This window comes from Fukomys damarensis, unplaced genomic scaffold (genome assembly GCF_012274545.1).
Source record: "Fukomys damarensis isolate Sample0158 unplaced genomic scaffold, DMR_v1.0_HiC HiC_scaffold_8, whole genome shotgun sequence".
NCBI lineage: Eukaryota > Metazoa > Chordata > Mammalia > Rodentia > Bathyergidae > Fukomys > Fukomys damarensis.
Window position 1 is genome coordinate 22,474,730 of NW_022900920.1, and position 20,180 is coordinate 22,494,909.

Genomic DNA, 20,180 nt, shown 5'->3' on the forward strand with positions numbered 1-20,180 from the left:
AAGTTTTTGACACATATTATTAGTCAAAATTATAAAAAGCACTAGACCAAGAGGAATTAAGATGACCCTTAGCTTACACTTTTAAAAAAAAACTTAAGATTTCCCTCTCATTTTCTTTTTACTAGATATCTGCCTATATTTTATTCATAGAGAATTTTATATATTTCAAAAATAAAACGTTATGTACATAAGAGTTATATGCTTCTTTTTAAAAAAAAACTGGGTGGGCTTTTTGCTAACCTAAAAAAAATCATGGAGAATTTGTATAAAGATACTGTTTTAAAAACCTAATGTATTTGAATGAATAAATGATGATTCTTCAAAGGATCACTTCTTGGTTATTTTAAAAAGCATATCCATTTACAAGGAAGTCCTCTCCAGGACTTGGAAATTTCAGAATGGAGGAAATGCACAGCCCTTTGAATTACACAAACGAGATCTTTCAAATGGGCCAGCGGCACCCAGGATCTTCCAGGCCCTGATTTGCCCGCTCACTAGGTATCTGAGAGCCCGACTTGTGCTCAGAGGGGAGTTATTTATTTAAGTGGGTGTGAGCTGGGGGTCTTGATGCATAGCAGGATAACAGCTCAGGAACCATCTCAGGTGTGGAGAAGCAGCAGGGGCCCTGCCACTCTGGCATCAGGAAGCCCAGCCTCTGTGATCCAAGTACACTTCCTGGTGCTTGTTTCTTCTGCATGTGGCCCAGGCCCCTGGGGCTCACGGAGCTGAGGATGCCTGCATGGGTACAGAGCTGAGGTGCCTGTCACAGACCATCTCTCTGCTCCATTGGCTTCCCCATTCATTTTCTGTAATGCCCATCTTGTTTTAAGGTTTGTTTTTATTTCTCTAACCTTCCTTGCAGCCTCAATCTTTATTAGCATGTCATCATTGGGCCTTTAGGACAACTTCATGCTGACAGATTTGCCAAAAAAAAATATTTTCACTTTGTTTTGAGCAATGTTTGTGCGATGTTTGGTGAGTTTCTCTTCCTTCCCATTTGAGATACTGCTACACGTTACGTGCTGTGTCCAGGAAGTATGAATTTTATTTGTGAGTGGTGAGCTACCTAAATTAAGACTCTTTGAAAGGAATGGTTGCTGTTTTGCCGTAGATAAGAGTTACTATGATACAAATACAAATTCAATATTTACTAAATACATTTTAAACCTCTTTTTGAAGTTCTAGACCCTTCTGATTGCTGAAGGCCCAATAATTTGAAACTCTGTCACAAAATATTCTAGATGCTGCCATCATGAAGGCCCCTTGCAAATACGTATTTATATTTTAGAATACAAGCACATAATCCTGAGAGCCAGGCAGTGCTCCAGCAGTTTCCATAACAAAATCATGCACCTCCATCTGTATTCAGGCTCTTGTGGTACCAAGAAGAATGAAATCGAGGAAAGCATTTGAATTCATAATTACAGTGAGAATCATGTAAATCACTGGCCTCCCAAGTACCAAAAAATTTGTCTCATTAGGGTAATACAGAAAATCTAAACATTAAGGCCAAGAAATATGAATATGGGATTCGTTTCTCATTAAAATAGCTAAGGTCACCAAAAGCTTAAGATAACCCAAGGACCAAGGTAAGCAACAAAACAGCTGTACGTGTGATATATGCACACATCTATATGCACATATGAGTATATTACTTTTAAAAGCATTTGATTCCAGGCCAATGAGTAATGATGTCAATAATGATGATGACACTGATGATAATATTGATTCCTTCCAAATGTATTTCATCCAGTGCTTCATGCTGTAGTTTGCCCACGTAAGGAGCTAAGCTCAGAATTTTCTGCCAGGGTGGTTTTGAAGATTATATTATTTAAAGATAGGGTGTTTATGTTAGAAAAGGAACAGAGGATTCTTCTTTTTCTTTTAAAAATGCACCCAAGTATTTCAACCCTTTGGTATTTGAAGAGCTAAGGAGTTGATACTTAGCAACAACATTTTCTGTTTGGAGACCTGTTTGTCCCTGAGTCACTGTGCTGCATGAACGTCACGACCCACAGAATATGAGTGTGTTGCTGAATTGCACTGTGTCTTTTAAAAGATTCTGTGGGAAATTTTAAACGATCACAGAGTTAAGTCTACTTTAAAAGACTTGAGTATATTAGGTTGTTTTTTTTTTTTTTTTTTAACAACTGGAGAGGTAGCAACTGCTAAAGATATACATCTCCTAAAAAAGATCAGTACCCAAATGGTGAAAGCATTCAATCAGAATTCACCCATGGGGAATTCAGGCTTTTTGACCTGACCTAAGAAATGATGGATTTTTGCCACCATCTGCAGCAGAGTATCTGATTGACAAATATTTTAATACTCGGACAGATGTCTCATTCTGACAGCCTTCAACCTTCGTGTCCTACATATGCAGGTATTTTTGTGTGTGCATGACACTGGTAATTAGCAGAACAGATTCAGTGGAATTTTGTCTGGTCAGGTATAAGGTCACTACAGTTAGAGGTGAGGGGCCAGGGGCAAGGAGCAGTGTGGTTCAGAATAGGGGCCAGTGCTCAGGACTGGTTAAAATAAAAGACCAGTTAAAATAAAATAAGAGGGCCAGGGATTTAGCTCAGTGGTGCCACCACCTGCCTCGCAAGCTCAAGGTTTGATCCCTTGTACCAAAAAAAAAAGAAAAACAGCAAGAAGGGGGAAGAGATTCTGTGCCCTCTTCTGAGAAAAGCCCCAAGAAGTACTCTGTTTTTTGATTATGGATTATTCTCGTTAGTAATTTTCTAATGTTTATAGGGTTAAAGGATTCTTCTGTGAAACAGTTAAACTGGAGTTTTGGGGGGATGACTGGAAGGGGAAACCTGTAAAGGGGGTGCTGCTGGGATCCCACTGCCCTATCGCGGCATCTGGCTCCTTCTAATTAAGGGATCAGCAAGAGGATGGTTAATCCTGCAGTGTGCTTACTAAGTTAGGCCATATGAACCTGTGGAAGTAATTAGTTGGTCTCCTTCAATGGTTCACTCACATTTATTTATGAGGCACTTACTTAGGCTGAGCTCCCCAGTGTGCTGAGCACTGGGGAGGACGAATGGGCCCCGTTCTGATTTAGCTGTGGGGTTAGCGCAGCATTTCCTTCTGAGTGCAAGTTGTAACCTTCCTGCCCCCGCTCACCTCTATCTGGGTTTTTAATATGCATTTTTTCAAACATGAACTAGTTACTGCGCTTTGAGAGAGTCAGATTCAATGCAGTCACCTTTTCTTTGCAGTTTTTGCTTTTATGCTGAGCTGCAGCCTCAACGTCCCTCTCCCACCTCATTCATTTTATATTTTGAGACAGGGTCTTGCTAAGTCCGTAAGTTGCCAGGCTGGACTTGGATCCGTCCTTCTGATTCAGCCTCTCCAGTGCTGGGATTGCAATTGTGTGTCACCACGCCCAGCTGTCAGTTAAATGAGCTGTCAGCTCATTTTAGAAAATGAGCAGTTTGGGCTGCTTTATAATTTTTGGAAGCTAATATTTGATTTAAGTGACCAAATCAATATTATAACATTGCTAAAGAGTCTTGAGGAGGAGAGGCAAGCTTCAGAATACTACCAAAAGCCTAGAATCTAAAACTGAGCTAGTAACAAATTCAGATCTCATATTTGGAATATTTTATTGGTCATTTGGTACAGATCTGGTCTCTAGTTACTTAAACATGTATGTATTGAGAAATTAAAACTATTCAGCATGCTTTAGAACTCTAACAATTGAATTCTTTCATACTTTCCTAGCCAAAGGACAGTTTGACTTGAAGATATCAGCTAGAGCTTTCTCTGTTAATGAGCTATCATTTAATTAAAATTATTACGATTAATAAATTGGACTTTATTGAAATTAGAAACTTTTGTGCCCAAGAAATTGAAAAAAAAATTCCAGTTCCCTACAGAAGGGGAAAAATATTTGCAAATCTTGTCTGATAAGGTATGTATCAGAATGTATAAAGAATTGTTGCTAATTTGTATTATAATTCATTGACTTTTAATAGTCCCACATCTTCTGACATATTCTTGGGACAGGATATCCGCCCAGATATGTGGTAGAAGGAAAAATTAAAGCATTAGCTGATCTCTTTCCAGGTTGCATAAACTTCCCTGCAGTTCTCCCTTTAAGGTTACAAGGCGTGGTGGTGGCCCTGGAGGCCCTCGAGCCTTTGACAGTCGCATTCCGGTTTTCCCCTCCAAGAGCACAGTTCTGTCCAGCCCCAGTGGCCGGGCCTGGAGTCCCCTTACTGTGGCCCTGCCACACACCATCCTTGCCTTCCAGAATATGGGCTTTCCTATTCCCCGAGGGACCTTCCTCTTTGGTGCCTGGCCCAGGGAGTCTTCCTCCCTGCATCTCATCTCCTAGCATTTTTCTTAGAACTTTTGAGTAGTCAGCCATACGGGTGTAGGGGCGTGTGTGTGTGTGTGTGTGTGTGTGTGTGTGTGTGTCTTCAGTCTGCCTCAGTAGGTAGACTCTGGGGCCCTGCAGGGTGGAGATTATATTTCAGTCACCTGTTTGACCTGGATAGTAACCAGTGCCCACCCACACTGGTTGTACAGGAACTGTACTGGTGATAAAGCCCAGAGCCCCTGTAAAGTGGTGGTCTTGGAAGAGAAGATAGAGAAAACTATAAGTGGTTCCCACATACCTGACAGAAAGGATTCTGATATTATTTTGTATATTTCAAAGTGAGAAAAACAGAAACTTAAGCTGCAATGAAGGTGCTTCATATGCATAAGGGAAAGGACCAGGTGACCTGGTCTTAGCCCTCCCTAGAGAAACGCAATTCTAACAGCCGGCCTCTTCCTGGAAGCACCTGTACCCCATATCCCGCCCCTCTCCATGCTTGGCGGTTAATCATCTGACGACTGATCTTGAATCAGTAGCAAGTGATGCTCCATCCCTCCCGGTGGACTTGCATCTAATCTGTTTGCCACTAGCTCACAGCCTTCAGCCGCATGCCATTGGAATGATGCATCTGATCCTAGCTGCTTTGAACCTCCATCCATGTGGACTCAAATCTCCCCTTTGGAAAACTAACCCTGATAGAACCTTGGCGATCCGAGTTGATAAATCGAGTGTGTTTCCTTTGTTTCTCCTCTCTGATGTACCTCCTTCCAACTGTTGTGTTGAATTTTGATTACGCTGGCTTGTTGTTTTTTCTTGTTTTTTTTTGTTTTGGTTTGGTTTTTTTTTGGTTTTTTTTGTTTTTTTTATTGCTCTCTCTTCTCATTTTGTTTTCTCCATTCTTATTGGAGGCAATGAGCCGTCCAGCGGCCGGAACTCCCCTCTCCCTTACCGGCCCGACAGTCGCCCTCTAACTCCAACTTTCGCTCAGGCCCCTAAACATTTCCATGTTCCAGGTAGGAGCTGACGTGGTCTGTCTTGGTGTCCTGTCGCCGTGTAGAATGTAGCCTTGTAACTGTCTCGTCTCCATTCCCCATGCTCATTAATTGTGACGCACACAATTGACAAACCCTAAATTGCAGGATCTGACCCAGGGGGCCTTTCAAAAGAGCTGTATGTGAGGTACCAAGGTCACATTAAAGGTTTCTTAATTTTTGTTATCATTTTTGCAGTGCTGGGGACCAAACCCAGGCCTTCACGATGCTAGGCAAATGTCCTGCCACTGAACCTATCCCCAGCCCTCCAATTTTTTGAAAAGGACAGGAGATGGGGTAAAGGAGAGGCATTGGCTGGTTTGGTTTGGGGTGGGTTTTTTTTTTTGGTCTGTGTTTTATTTTTTGGTTAACTTTTTTTATTTTTTTATTAGTATCTTCTAAGATACCACTCTGTGGTTGAGTGTCTGGTAACTATTGCCACGGCAATTTAGTTACTTCTCATCCTAAAGATTGAACACAGTGTTGTCACATTTGTGTTTCCTGCTTGTCTCTAGTTTTGCTCCTGTGGACATTTTTTTTTTCCATGGATTTTTCTTTGGAAGCAAATGCAGCGTTGGCTCAATGGGATGGTCTTTCTGCAGTCCTCAGCTGACAAGCCACCTCCACGGCCACACAAATATCTTGCAATTTAGGCTTGGCACTGCAGGCTTTGCTTTCGTAGTCACAAGCATTTGCTGTCACAGCATAAACAGTAATTTGCCATCAGACACTGGAAGAAAAGAAAGCATCAATATCTTACTATTTAGGGTTGGCTTGATTGGTAAGGGTGGGCTCGACCATCAGAGGCCATGATACTATTCTTCCATCAGAAGTACAGTTTTGCTTCTTTTACCTGTTAAAAGCAGTTTAATAAATTACCCAACATATTAATGTAAGTATACATGTTTGGAATCTGTATCGGTGATATTTGGGGGCAATGTACATTTACTCTAATAAAACGGGAAAGTTTAATGAGATTGGTACCACTAAGCTAGGAGTGCCCTTTTTATAAAGTTTCATTGAATCTTAAAATCATTGTTCTACATCTGGGATTTTTCACTTGAAGAATGCCTCCGTCGAGTCAGAAACCTCTTAAATTTTCTTGAATATTTGCAGTTAAAGTGAAATGATAGCGTAATGCAGTGGAATTCTCTATGAATATAAGAATAGTAGCACCACTTTTCTTTCCCCTTTTTTTAAAAATTTGACCTATACAAATAGGGTTTTTGTTTGAATATCCCATCCATACAACTGGGTTAGCCTTGCACATTAAAGATATTTCTATGATTTAAAAAAATATTTTTTTTAACTTGTCTACATCACTTCCCACTGTTCTCCTCATTAATTGAAAAGGTAAATTGAGCCATTGGTGTCTCCTGGAAGCTCAATTTCCAGGCAGTAGCAATTTGGGGCCCTTTCCCCAAACTGGTTATGTCTTCCGTCCATTTGAGTGCCTGCACTGCTGGCATTTTTTCCTGTTTTAATCCCACTCTCAGTGAAGTATTTGAAATAAATGGCTCATAAAGGAATTACACCTCTCTGTATGCTATGACATATTACAAAGACTTTTCATGTCTCGTGTCTATCGTAACTCACCCATTTCTGTTAATCTCTTCTTCCAGTGAACTCAATCTTTGTAATACAAAAGTTAGCCTTTGGGTTATTTTTGTTCACCAAGTCTTCTGTTTGTTTGGTTCCTTGGTTGGTTTGTTGTTTCTCATCGCAGAACTGGTTCCCATAATCACACAGCTTTGCTTTTTTATTTCCACAGATCAAGGGATCAACATTTACCGAAAACCACCCATCTACAAACAGCATGGTAAAACTCACTTCCCTCCCATTGCTTTTAAGTAGCAGAGGGAGCTGGACTCTTTGCTGTCTTCTGGAAACTCATCTCCTGCTGCTTTTGAGAACCAAACTGAAGCATCCAACATATTTTACCTTTATGGTCCAATAAGATGCAAATTTTAACCTTCCAGGATGGAGAACACTTAGCTCAGTTAGACATTTCCAGTGTATTTACAGGCCCATCAAACTGTGTATGATTCCAGCCACAGAGAAGGAGTCATTGATCAGCCAACAGCCCGCAAGCATCCTAACAAGACTTTTTTTTTCTTTTTCTGCCATCAAATAATTTAACCAACCTCTAAAATACCTCTGAGCTTGCAATTAGCTTGACTAATTAAAACTAGTAAAAATGAGCCACTTACCAAAAATAGTTTGACTGAGGCCACATGGACTTATTTGTGCCACTCCCTGCTTCTTACCAGGTGTGCGGTTGTCCGCACCATGCATTGGACAGGGCGCAAGTGGACAGGTGCCTACCCAGGTACCTCTTCCTACCTCTGTAGCTGTGTCGTCAGGGACCTAATTCCTCTGGGCTTTAGTTTTCTCATCTCTAAGGACCGTGAGTTAGATGGATCTGTCTCTGAAATCCCTGCAAAATAGGAAACACTGAAGTGGATTCATAATTATGTTCTCCTATTCTGGGAATACAGATATTTTAAATTCAATAAATCATGTTAATTTATGTAAATCACATTTTCCTCCAGCTTCTGTAGGTCTCTCTGGATTTGTCTGCCATAAATCTTTGTGACTAGATAGTCACAAAATTCCAGAAAAATCCAGTGATTCCAGAAGATTATGCACAAGTTGTGCCTGGAAATTTGAAGGCTGCCTTTAGACTCTAGTGGATATGAACCAGTTAGTAAGACTTACGAAAAATGAAAAAAAGTTGGAAACAACACAGAAAATGTTAGGGGAAAATATAGAGAGAAAATGAGAAAATATGTATTGTAATGATTCTAAAGCCATGTGTTTTGTTTTGTTTCCATTATTTTTCAGAATTTTACATCACCCGCTTGCATTTTAAGTTTAACATTGCTTTTGTTTTTGTTTTTGTTTTTTATGGTTTAACGTCTTCCCGCACACTCATTAACATGTGAATGTTTAACTACTGACTTCACCAATTCTAATGCGTAAGTACTGTTTGAAGTCATGCTTTTTTGTTTGTTAGTAAGGTTCCAAGAGTTTGATTTAAGATTTTTAAAAATAAAATAGGCCCTATCATTCTGAACAAAAAATAAGAAAATAATTAAGATTTAAGGAGATTGGATAATGTTGCACTTTACTTGGTGGAAGGCTTAGATTGGCTCTTTCCATAATATTTACTTTGAAGTGTTTGTTGTAATTAATTAACAGTATTATAGCCAAAGCAGCACTTCGTGACAAATACAGGATTGCCTGTCCACCTCAAATACATGCCATGCCTCAAACTGGTGTCTGCCTCCATGTGTTTGAGAAATGCCAAATTTAAATTAAATCACTTTCTTTTTTTTTGTAATGCAGACTTTCCTATGTCTACTAACATAGACTTTCCTATGTTAACATATTTTGTGGATCTCTGGCAAGGTGATTACTATCAGAGTTTCCCACACTTGAGATATTTTTCCTCATGAAGTTAAAGACTGAGAAATACTGTCTCTGCCTTCCCAAGATTTTTCCCCTTATTTCTGGGTCTTCTTCATCAAGGCAAGCAAATTGACACCCAGAAGGTTACTAGAAAAATGGGAAAAATCAGAGCCAAAGAGTCAAAAGATCATTTCCAGATTTTAAATTAGAAGCCGAGAATGAAAAAAAAATCTAAGGCATTATTAAGAAACTTTTAAATATTAGTAACGTCCCAAGCCAGTTTGTAAAATTAGCCAGAATCAGAAATGGACCATTTAACCTGGTTTGTTTTGCTCCAACTCAATTGCTTTGGGCTTCCTCAGAGAATAGTCATTCAGAAGTTTGTGGACTAGTGTTCCTGCTGGCTTGGCTTTTGTCAGTTTATGGGTGGTGGCCTTACTTGAGCATATAGACCCTGGAACAACACAGTGAGGGAAGAGGGTAAACGTAATCACAGTGCTAGATTCCTGCAAGCTGAAAGTGAGATTCACCATTTCCATTTCTCCTGAGACACCAGGGCCTATGCGAGGATGAAGGTGTGCATAAGGACCCAAATGAATCGGACTGGTTTATTCATGACTTCAGGCTCAGAGATTCAAAACCAGCCACCTCTCTAAAGGATTAATAACTGCAGTCCAGTGACGTGTATACTTTTAATTAAGCTCTTTAATTTCTAATTTTTAATTCAAATTTCTAATTACTCGAATTTTTAATTATTCAAGTTTTCTAATTCCAAGTGCATTTACTCGGGGAGAATAATTAGGAATGAACCTTCCTACGATTGTAAAAATGATCTGTATCCGTGCTGCCCAGAACAGTAGCCACTGATCTCATGTGACTCACTACTGAGCACTTGAAATACAGCTAGTGCAACCAAGGAGTTTAATTTTGAGTTTATTCAGTTTTGGTTTTAATTTCATTTGTTTAGATGTAAATAGACACGTGGAGCTTTAGAACAAGTTTTTTTCAGATGTAGAAGGAAGCTCTGCTTCTGATCTAAAACAAGAAAATGAGCTGAAGTGTCACCAAGAAGTAACTGGACAGTTAGTGGTTCACGGTGCTCGGCAGAGCTTTGTGGACTCTTCGCTTTTGCCAGAGAATGAGAAAGCTGTCTCTGTGGGGCTGTGCCCCACTGCCTTACAGACCAATAGCTGAGCAGCCCTGTCCCCTCTAGATGCAGCTGCCTCGGCAGCCCAGAGCAAGTCTTCAGAAGACATCATCAAGTTTTCCAAGTTCCCAGCAGCCCAGGCGCCAGACCCCAGCGAGATACCAAAGATTGAAACCGACCACTGGCCCGGTCCCCCCTCACTTGCCGCCGTAGGTACGCACCTGATGCCGCAGAGTCAAGCACGAGTGGTTAGAAACATAGGGGAACGTGTGTCCTGTGGTAATGACTCTTAAGCACAGACAACCAAGAGGTAGGGTAGTGGAAAAAACTAACGCGGTGTGAGTGTGTGTGCCAAGTGCTTCCAAATGACAGAAACACACCTGTCTGAGCCTGTCTCTAACCAAATCCACCGAGATCCAGAACTGGTCCAAAACTGATGGTGTGCAGGGACTCTGGGAGTTAGCACAATGGAGTCAAGAATTCTTTTGGACACAGCCTTGTGGCAAGAGTCTTCTGTATAATTAGAGTCTAGTGGCTGAATTTACCAAGTGTCCGTTAAATTTGTTTTAGGCTAAATCTGGGTCGTAGTCACAGTCCCCTTAACGAGCAGTATTAACACTGGAACACTTTTACTTTCTCACAAAACCACATTCTCCATTACTAAGAAGAGCTGTTGTGAAGAGTGGGTGTAAATGAAATCTGAAGTTGTGTGAAGTTATGTGATTTTACATCTGTCATTTCCATGAGTCTTATGCTAAAATGTCACCTTGGAGCTGTTTCATTCTTTGCTTTGTGCTTTCCAGTTGTGTCTGTGTCTTCACTGTTTTGCCACTAGTGAAATCATTCAGCCTAAAAAGAGATATTAATAAATACGGAAGCTAATATTGTACCAAAATCTTAGTGAGTTAGCCTTTAGAAAATGTATTTTCACATTTTTGTTGATACCTGAAAGGCCTTCAATTTTCCAAAGTTTTCTAATCACCTGAATCAGGCTATTTTTTATCACATACATTCTTGGAATAACTTTTGTAGGCACTATAAGTAGATTTTAAAACAATATGTATGGAAGTAGTTAAAGGGTAATTTACTTAACTTGTTACCCCAAGTATTCTACAATTATGTTGATGAGATTTATCTAATTCATGCAAACTTGCATCTATTAATTTTTATTTGTGCAAACTAAAGCAAGAAAATTCACATTCACATTTATAATTTTAAGAACTAAGAATCTGCCACGCTATGCCTTTCAGGAAGTGTGTGAGGTCCTTAAATTTCCCAGTTCAATTATGTTGCTCATTAAAGCAACTAAGCCTTTGGAGAGAGGAAAAATTAAATTTTTACTGTTGAAATTACCATCACTAAGTAGATTAGCGTTTCTTTGGGTTCCAAATTGAGGAAGCGATCTGGTCCATTAATTAAAATGATGAAAACTAAGACTGTTGGTTAAAGTTTATTTTGATTAGATTAGCAAACTTTCCTGTTTCCTCCCACAGCCAGATTAGTCCAAGCAATTTAGGGAAAACAACGATTATCTCAATCTTCCAACCGTTCAGACAGATTCCTCCTTCCGGTTCCTTGTCTCCCTTTTTCTAGGAAGCTTGAAAATTGTGTGGAATTTGTGATAGTGTTCCAAAGTAACTTTCTAGTTACATTAACACTTTTTATTAACTTACCAGTACACAGCTCTTTTGAACATTTTTCAGAGCATAAGAAAAAGGAAAATTAGAGACCCGTCCTTTGAAAAAAAAAAAAACAAATGTGCTTCCTAATGGATTCACTAATAGTCAGTGATAGTCTTATGAAAAGTCTAAATGTTCAGAAAAAGAGATGACTACAAGATTTTTAAACTTGCCAAATAGAACGACTGTCTTATTGGTTTATTGGTATGTAGGCAAATTTGGATTATCCTGTATGTGAAAAATTGATGTCTGGGGCATCCAGTAGTGGCTCGGTTCCCCTCCCATTTACCACAGGGAGCCATGTCCCGTGGTTACTCCGTGGTTCACACAGTTAAAATTGAGCAGCCACTTGTTGGGAGGCCCAACTTCACACTTTCCTGTCATACACAGCTGTGTAGCTTGACACAGGGACTGTTTTTCAGGACAAATCAGCCTTGATGCTTCTTTGTTGGGGGGTCCCCTAAGGTTGCTCCCTTCAAGATGTTGAAGGCCTAACAAATGTACACAGATGGGCTAGTCCGTTAGGGTCCCTTGTCGTGGGCCTGATATGAGAAGCTGTCTTTGCTGTGGAATTAGGAACGGACATGAGACGCAGATCTAGTGGCAGAGAGGAGGATGAGGAGGAACTTCTGAGACGCCGGCAGCTTCAAGAAGAACAATTGATGAAGGTTTGTCCTTAGACTACCTTGCTGCTGTCTTCAGTCCTAGCTCCCTAACATAAGTATAAGCCACCAAGATGAGAAGGAGGTGGTCCCGGCCCTCACAGAGCTTGTAGCCTGACAGGCGAGACACGATGGGCACGGTAATGAGGGTAAGAAGGAATATGCACCGGCTTGAGAGGAGATGACGCTGAGGCTGGAGGTCGAAGGGGAGCAGCAAGGAGAGTGGAGTGTGTAGGGTGTCTGTGCTGGGTGGAGCGAGGTGGTACCCAGCTGGCATGTGCAGGACCTGCTGGAGGAATTCCCTTGGGACGGGGCCTTTCTCCATCTGCCCTTGGGACTGGGAGGGCTTCGCGTGTGTGTCTGGACCAGGAGGACAGGGATCGAGGGGACTGCCGCCGTGACACCCCCATCACATCCTCCTGCCTTTAGCAAGGGCCTGCAGCATCCCCCAAAAGATAACCATTAATAACCTTCCATCCCTAGGGCTGGTGCTTTCCAGAGATTAGAAATGCACGTCATTAATTACACGGGAAGAAAGGATACAAAGTACAATGCCAGTTTTGTATAGACTATGTATAAACATTAAATGGATGTAAGTCAAAATGCAAATGGCCTTATCTCTGGATTTTGTAAATTATGTGCAGGGAGCATGTATTCCTTTTCTTTGTTTTTAATCAAATCAGTGCAATTTCTTTTTTAAGAAATGCTGTTCCCATCCTCCACATCTCGCATTGAAATCCATACATACGCATGCCCTCTGAGGTCTCAGGCTGGCGATTTGGGGGAGGGAAAAGACAGAGAAAACATTCCTCAGTCAGAGAAAAGCTGAGAGGGGTTTAGGACCTCCCAACCGACCTCCTTCTTGAGAACCGCCACACTCTGGCCTGTGTTCTGGCTGTCAGGGTTAGGAAGTTCCTATAAGACCTTCTTAAAAGACTATAATCTTTTAAGGATTTAGCTCAGCGGCACCTCGCCTGCCTTCCAAGTGCAAGGTCTCAAGTTTGATCCCCTGTACCTGGGTGGAGAAAAAAAAAAAAAGCTATAGTCCAGTGAAAGTGATTGCAGGCTTGGCTTTCATTTTCCTTTTTGTTTTCTTTGCATGACTAGCTTAAGTCAGGCCTGGGTCAGTTGATCCTCAAGGAGGAGATGGAAAAGGAGAGCCGGGAGAGAGCCTGCCTGTCCACCAGTCGCTACGACTCTCCCATCCACTCAGGTGAGCGGTGGGCCTTGCCTTGCCCACCCTGAGAGCCTGCCGGGCCTGGGACACAAGAAGCAGGACCACTTAGGGAAGTTTATGAATCTAGAGTCCCTTCTGGTGCTGAGAGACTGTTCTATGTATCCACAGAGGTCAAGAAACAAAAGCTTCAGAGAGATTAAAGATGCAGAGGTACTAAGTCGCGCAACCAGAATTCAATCTCCAGCAGCCTGCCAGGCTTTCATGCCCCTAGAACAGGCCTCCCAGGAGCCTGCTGTGGTTGATAACTCACACAGTGGCCTCCAGGGGGGTCACTGACTGCCGCCGTGCTGCCGCAGGCATGGAGCTCATGCATTCACATATGCCTGGGTTCAAATCCTCGCCAGGCTGTTTAGACCTGAGTGGTCTCCCTTTTACAGAGGAAGAAAGAGAAGTTCAAATCCTACCAAATGGAAATAACCACAGTATTAGGGTGTGCATTGAGACTCCGTAGAGGTAAACCATGCCAGCTCCTTAGATGCGTGCTGGCATTGTAGGAAGCACAGCTAGCAGACTCCCGGCTGTGCTGTGTGTCTCCCCCAAATGTGGCGGTAGCATTGGTGAACAGTTGAGCCCAGTGTGAATTGAATTGTTTAAATCTTCTGTTCTGTAAAGGAAGTAGATATGATTCCAATTTCGTGAAAGAATTAGACTTCTGGCTTCCCCACAGTTGTTCTTAAAAAGAAACCAACAAGAAAAACCTGTTTTCTCATTTAGCTTTACATGCTCCATCATCAAAAACCTCATCTCTCCCTGGCTATGGAAGAAATGGACTTCACCGGGTAAGATTTCTCTTCGACTGATAGTTTCTACATTAGTCCTTCCCAGTCCTGCTTGAAGCCATACTGTCTGAATACATAGGACTCTTGATGTTAGCGTTCGCCTATAATGAAAATTTTAGTCTCCCCAGTCACCTGGTAAATCACTTCAAATTACAGTCAAAGTAAAAATATTTCTCTTAAGAGAAGACTTTATTAGCTTTAAATAAGTGAATGGCCTATGTAAGCTTAACAGGAGACTACATTCAGTAAGACTGTGTCAAATGCTTTTACAGTGAAGCCAAAAATAATTATTTGATTTATTGTCTGTTTAAAAATAAAGTTTATACAAGATCCCAGTAATGAATGTAGCTGTACTGTCTACCTAGAATGTACCGATAAATTAAATTTTAAAAATAAATAAAAAAAAATAAAGTTTATTACAGCTGTCCTCTCACCAAGGTATAGAACAAATGTGATTATGTAGCTCACAGGAAATGTATTTTTATTTATGAGCAAGAGACAGTTGCTTACCAAGAGTCCGTGGGCAGGGGCAATAGATGTACTTCAAAAGACAGATTTCATAGTTATAGAAAAATAGGGAAGAAAAAAAATGAAGATCCAGGAATTTAGCCTGGGAAGGATTCTTAGGATTTTGTTAAGTCCGTTCCTCATTTTTATCTGACTCGGAGATGATAGCTGAGGTTTGTTACTGATGTGCTTTTCCTCGTTTCAGCCGGTTTCCACAGACTTTGCTCAGTATAACAGCTACGGGGATGTCAGCGGAGGTGTGCGAGGTGAGGCTCTGGGGCGGGCGGCCTGGCCGCGGTGCACCTTCCCCCAGCCTGAGGCCCACCGGGGGCTGAATAATCCGGAGGGCACTGCCTGGCCCACACTGTGTTGTGCCCCTTGGCTCCCACCTCGGCCATCGCTGAGAGCTCCGAGGATCTTTAATGGGACAGAGCCCTGAGAAGCGTCCACTCATTGGTCCTCCTGTGTGCTGCGGACCCTGTTAGATGCCTGGAGGGGCAGCGATAAGCCCAGCACGACCCCTGCCCTCAAAATGCATAAGAGGTTGCGATCAAAATATATGCAGAATGTTCAAATTTTTAAAAAATTGAATACAGCAAGAGACGCATTGCATGAACCCTGATTACTCCCTTCCTTCGAACGTACCTGCCCCATTATTTTTGCCACTTTCTAAAGCAGTTCTGGAGCCCTCTTTCACGAGCATCTTTAGTTACACGGTGTGTCTGCCCCCGTGTCCTGAATAGATTCCAAAAGTCTGCCTTTCGTGGTCATTTTTTAATTTTATTTTTATTAGTACATGTTTGCACTACGTCATGGTTAACGTTTATTGTGGGGAGTTTTGACTTTGGGGAAGAACCAGAAGTCACAGGATTCCAGATCTGGCGAATAAGGTAGATAAGGGCATGCTGTAGTGTTTTTCTTTGACAGAAATTGCTATAAGCAGCTGTTTAATGCAGTATGATTTTTTTTAAAAAGTAAATTTTTAAATTAAAGTTTAACAGTAAAAGATGCATTGCCATTAATCTCCCTCCAAATACCATTCTTGCTTCAGTCACACTTAGCCTGTCGTTCTTGGCAATGTTTCTTTTACCATAGTAAATTTTCAAAAAACTATTTTAGCTGGGCATGGTAGTACATGCCTGTAGTCCCAGCCCTTAGGAGGGTGAGGCAGGAGAATCCCTGCAACTTCAAGCCCAGCCTGGGCTACATAGTAAGACCCTGTCTCACAACCCCCACCACTCCCCAAATTTTTTAATATTCACCACATTGTTAATCAACTTGTATGACAAGGAGAGAGAAAAGAGGATGTTTTAACGGACACCCAAAGCTGGTGCAGGGTTTACTGGCTCCAGTGAGCATAGTGGTACAGATTGGGGGCGGAGAGCGTGGCTCCCTGGGGACAACTTGGGAATCGTAGTCATAGAATATAGGCTGTCTGTTAATGGTTCCATGATTCCCCATACTCTGTCCTTACGATGCTTTTCTTCTCCTTTTCTTTCCAGACTACCAGGTATGAATACTTTGTCTTTCTGGAGTTGGCCACACCAGCGCAATGGCCATTTGCCAGTTCAGGGTGCTTGCTGAGGGAGATTTCTGCTGAGAAGATGCGTATTGTAGTTGATCTTTAGTCACAGCTGCACACCACACGGAGCAGGCATGCCTGAAGCCTGCATCCGGCTGTCCCTGTGTCCCCGGGCACACAGCACGAGGCAGGCCAAGGGTGGGAAACTGTCTCGCTTTGGTTTAGAGGAGCTCTCTAAGGAGGAACTGGACCGCCATCAGGGGTCTGCCTGTGTGCAAGTTTTTAAAATTCTATAACGTTTCAGTATTTTTATCACCTATTTTCCTGCCTGTTCCCAAAAGAAAAATAAAGTTAGATGCTGGCCAATAGGAAGGATTGTGTGCGTGTGTGTGTAGTGTGCTAGGGATGAAACTCAGGGGCTCGGAGATGCTGGCTAATGCTCTAGCACTGAGCTGCACCCCCAGCCTCACAGCCGAAAACTTGGAAAATTAATGGAGAGTGAGAATAGAGAAAAATGCAAAGAAAACTAAAATTAAAATAATAATAGGCTGGGCAGTTTTTCACATACTATATACTCAGACATGCAGCCTAAATTCAGGAGTTTCAGCCACAGTTAGTAAGCCAGGATCTTTTCCCCCAACTTGATCATAGAAAAACAATATTCCCGCTCTTATTCAATAAGGATCTCATTTTGAAAGATACACGGTAATGAGCATGACACAGATAAAATGATGGTAGAGACTGAGGCACAGAGGGGCTGTGTGGGAGCCGCCAGAGTCCTCCGTCGAGGTCCCTGCTGATCTGTTCTTGTCCCTGAGCCAGCGTTTCTGTTGCAGACCCTTCCGGACGGCCACATGCCTGCGATGAGAATGGACCGAGGAGTGTCCATGCCCAATATGTTGGAACCAAAGGCAAGTGCAGCCGCTTTTTTCCTCTCATGTTGGAATGACGCAGCCCTAAAAAGATTCGGTTTCCTGCCTTTCACCGTTCTCAGAGTGCAAGGCCCATTTGTTCTAAGCTGCTGCATTCAGACAAACCACATCACAAGGCATCTCACCATTTCACTGTTTTGCCACATTAGCTGTGCAGGACAGGGCTGTAGTACAAGGCATGTCCATTGCTGAGTGAAACAGCTACAGACTTCTGAGGTAAGGTGACCAATGTGTCACCTTTACCAGGACTTTTTTAGCATTAGCACCAAAAGTCAGGTACCCCAAGAACCTTCTCAGTCCTGGGCAAACTGGCATGGCTGATCACCCCAGCTCCAAAACATTCTGCACCTCTAGAGGTGTTCAAGGGCTTGTGCTCCCTGGTGACCGTAACCAGAGCTTATTTCATTGTATCAACTGCTTGAACTGTGCATCTTGGGCCTGCCTAGCTGCTTGGAGTCATGAGCCATCCATGGACCAAGGTTACTGAGCCAGAAAAGTATCCCGCCATTTAACAGAGTCATGTAAGAGACAGTGCGTGCACCTGTAACTTCAGTTCTCTCCTGACTTGTCATTCATAGTAAGTTAATGCTCTGTACTCTGCAGAGCCCTCCCAGGTCACAGTGCTGCAAGAGGCACTGGTAGAAAGTTGGAGCTAGATGGGAAAGAAATAATCTGTCCCTGTACCCTGGACACTGGAGCTTTTGTTGGTCCTCAGGAGGAGCACCCTCTACTCAGATGCTCCCTTGATAAGCTCTCATAAGCTCTATCTTGGAAATTCCAGATTTTAGGTAGGCTCTCCTCATTAATAAAATGGACAACAATGTTCAAGAGATGTTTTGGGCTGGGGATTTAGCTCAGTGGTTCCGCTGTCTACCTCGCAAGCACAAGGACCCGAATTCGATCTCCGGTACCAAAAAAAAAAGCAAACATGAGATGTTTTCTTTCCTTCTCAGATATTTCCATACGAGATGCTCATGGTAACCAACAGAGGGCGCAACAAAATCCTAAGAGATGTGGACAGAACCCGACTGGAGGTAAAACAAAACAAAAATCCATATCCAACTGCAGATCTATCAATCTCAAACTGTAAATAGAACAAAGAAGTAACTCACATCTCGGAGGGTCTCTAATGAGATAAAACTGTGAGGTACCAGGCGTGGTGGCACACACCTGTAATCCCAGCACTCTGGCAGGCTGAGGCGGGAGTATCCCAAATTCAAGCCCAGCCTGGACAACCTAGCAACTTTGTCAGACCCTGCAAAAAAAGGCAAAGGGGCTGGGGATGTAGCTCAGTCTGAAGGCTGTGGGTTTCATTTCCTGGGTTACTGAAAATGAACACCATGAGAAGCAAGTTTATAAGCATTCATTCACTGCTGTTACTCTGTTAATACTCAGACATACATAAGAAAGCAGACACGGTCCCTGATCTCAGAAGTGCATGTGGGAAGGAGTGAGAGCAGGAGGGTGTTTGACCTCTACACCGAGGCAGGTATTTTCTGGCTTCAGGTAGACCAGTAGTACAGCATGTGCTCTTAGATTTCAAGTTATTTACACTTAGATCAGTATTTAAAATGCCCCGTAGTGTTTAGAAGAAAGACCCTGGAGACACAGTGTGATTTTGTTCATGGGCTTTGGAAATAGGACGCTGCCATCGTTAGAGCTGGAGGTGCTGATGGGGGTGGTCAGATATTCTCGGATTCCGTCTCTCTCCGCCTGGGTTGAGTCCAGGAAAGCAGGGGAAGGCGCTCTCGAGGCTTGTAATGTAGCAGCTCTCTTTCTTAGTTGTTTCCGCATTCTGTGCTGAGGGTTATCAGGGTGCACGAACCCGAGGCTCCTTAGACGTGGAAGACTGATCTTAGTACTTTTCCATCCAAATGATGATAACTAAGAAAAGTCCCGGCTGCCCGTCTCAGGAAGAACCACTGCTGCGCCTTGACGAAAGGCACTGCGTCTGCCGCAGAGGTCGGGCTGACTCCGAGAACGCTGGCCCGAGGGTCCTAATGGAACTTTTCCTAGGGGCAGTGACAGTGACAGCCACCTTTACCCCTGTGCTGAGTCAAGAAGCAGCCCTAAGCTCCCCAGAGACCACCCTGGAGGTCTCTCTCTCCTTGACTTCTATTGCTCCGGTCCCGTTTCCCTGCATATTTTCCATATCCGAGTGCCAGGGGTTGCCTCCGCCATGACATGACAAATCACCTCCCTGGTCCCCGTCATTGTTCGCTGGTGTGACCCCAAATTGTAGCCATGTTGTTAGTCTCCTGTCAGCGCTTTGATCTGGTGAGGATGTCGACTTCTCCCCTGTCTGTGCTTGGTAACAAGCATCAGACCTCCTCTGCTGTCGTTCTGTTTTGCTCTTCAAAATGCTGACTGTGTCCTTATCTGCAGGGGACTGATTCGAAGTTCTCCATTCAGACCCTAAAGTCTGTGGATTCCCCAATCCCTTACGTAAAATAAGGCAGTCCCTGCATATTACCTTCACATACCCTTTCACATACATCAAATCCTGTCGTATTAATTATAATAACAGGTACAGTGTAAATGCAGTATAAGTAGTTGGATCGTTTAGGGGGAAAGTGACAAAGAAAAAGTTTATTCCTATTCGGTACAGGTGCAGTGTTTTTGGCAGGAGAATATTTGTGATCCACTGTTGGTTGAATCCGAGGACAGGGAGGCCACTCGCACAAAGGGCCAGCTGTATTTCGAGACTGGGGAGCAGCTCTCCAGGACATCAGTGTGGCCGTCGGGACTGACCTCTGCTCTGTTCTGTCTTCCCAGCGCCACTTAGCCCCAGAAGTGTTTCGGGAAATCTTTGGGATGTCCATACAGGAGTTTGACAAGTTACCTCTCTGGAGACGCAACGACATGAAGAAGAAAGCAAAACTCTTCTAAGTCCCGCACATAAATGGTGGTTAGCAAAAAAAAAAAAAAAAAAAAAAAAAA

General features: G+C 42.7%; 1 protein-coding gene across 14 annotated transcripts in view; it reads left to right on the top strand.

The window, feature by feature from the left end:
* Positions 1 to 20,180, top strand: part of Ablim1 (actin binding LIM protein 1) — a 154,189-nt gene extending 134,009 nt beyond the window's left edge. For 3 of the 14 annotated variants that reach the window (XM_033761417.1, XM_033761406.1, XM_033761407.1), the window contains 11 exons: positions 5,242 to 5,346; positions 7,136 to 7,183; positions 9,989 to 10,135; positions 12,178 to 12,269; positions 13,371 to 13,476; positions 14,215 to 14,279; positions 14,992 to 15,052; positions 16,289 to 16,296; positions 17,145 to 17,219; positions 18,194 to 18,274; positions 20,016 to 20,180. In XM_033761417.1, coding sequence (XP_033617308.1) covers positions 5,242 to 5,346; positions 7,136 to 7,183; positions 9,989 to 10,135; positions 12,178 to 12,269; positions 13,371 to 13,476; positions 14,215 to 14,279; positions 14,992 to 15,052; positions 16,289 to 16,296; positions 17,145 to 17,219; positions 18,194 to 18,274; positions 20,016 to 20,129 — 902 coding nt within the window. In that variant the 3' untranslated portion in view covers positions 20,130 to 20,180. The remainder of the gene's footprint in view (positions 1 to 5,241; positions 5,347 to 7,135; positions 7,184 to 9,988; positions 10,136 to 12,177; positions 12,270 to 13,370; positions 13,477 to 14,214; positions 14,280 to 14,991; positions 15,053 to 16,288; positions 16,297 to 17,144; positions 17,220 to 18,193; positions 18,275 to 20,015) is intronic. The other 11 variants (XM_033761418.1, XM_033761405.1, XM_033761408.1 and 8 more) reach the window with 5 other exon arrangements.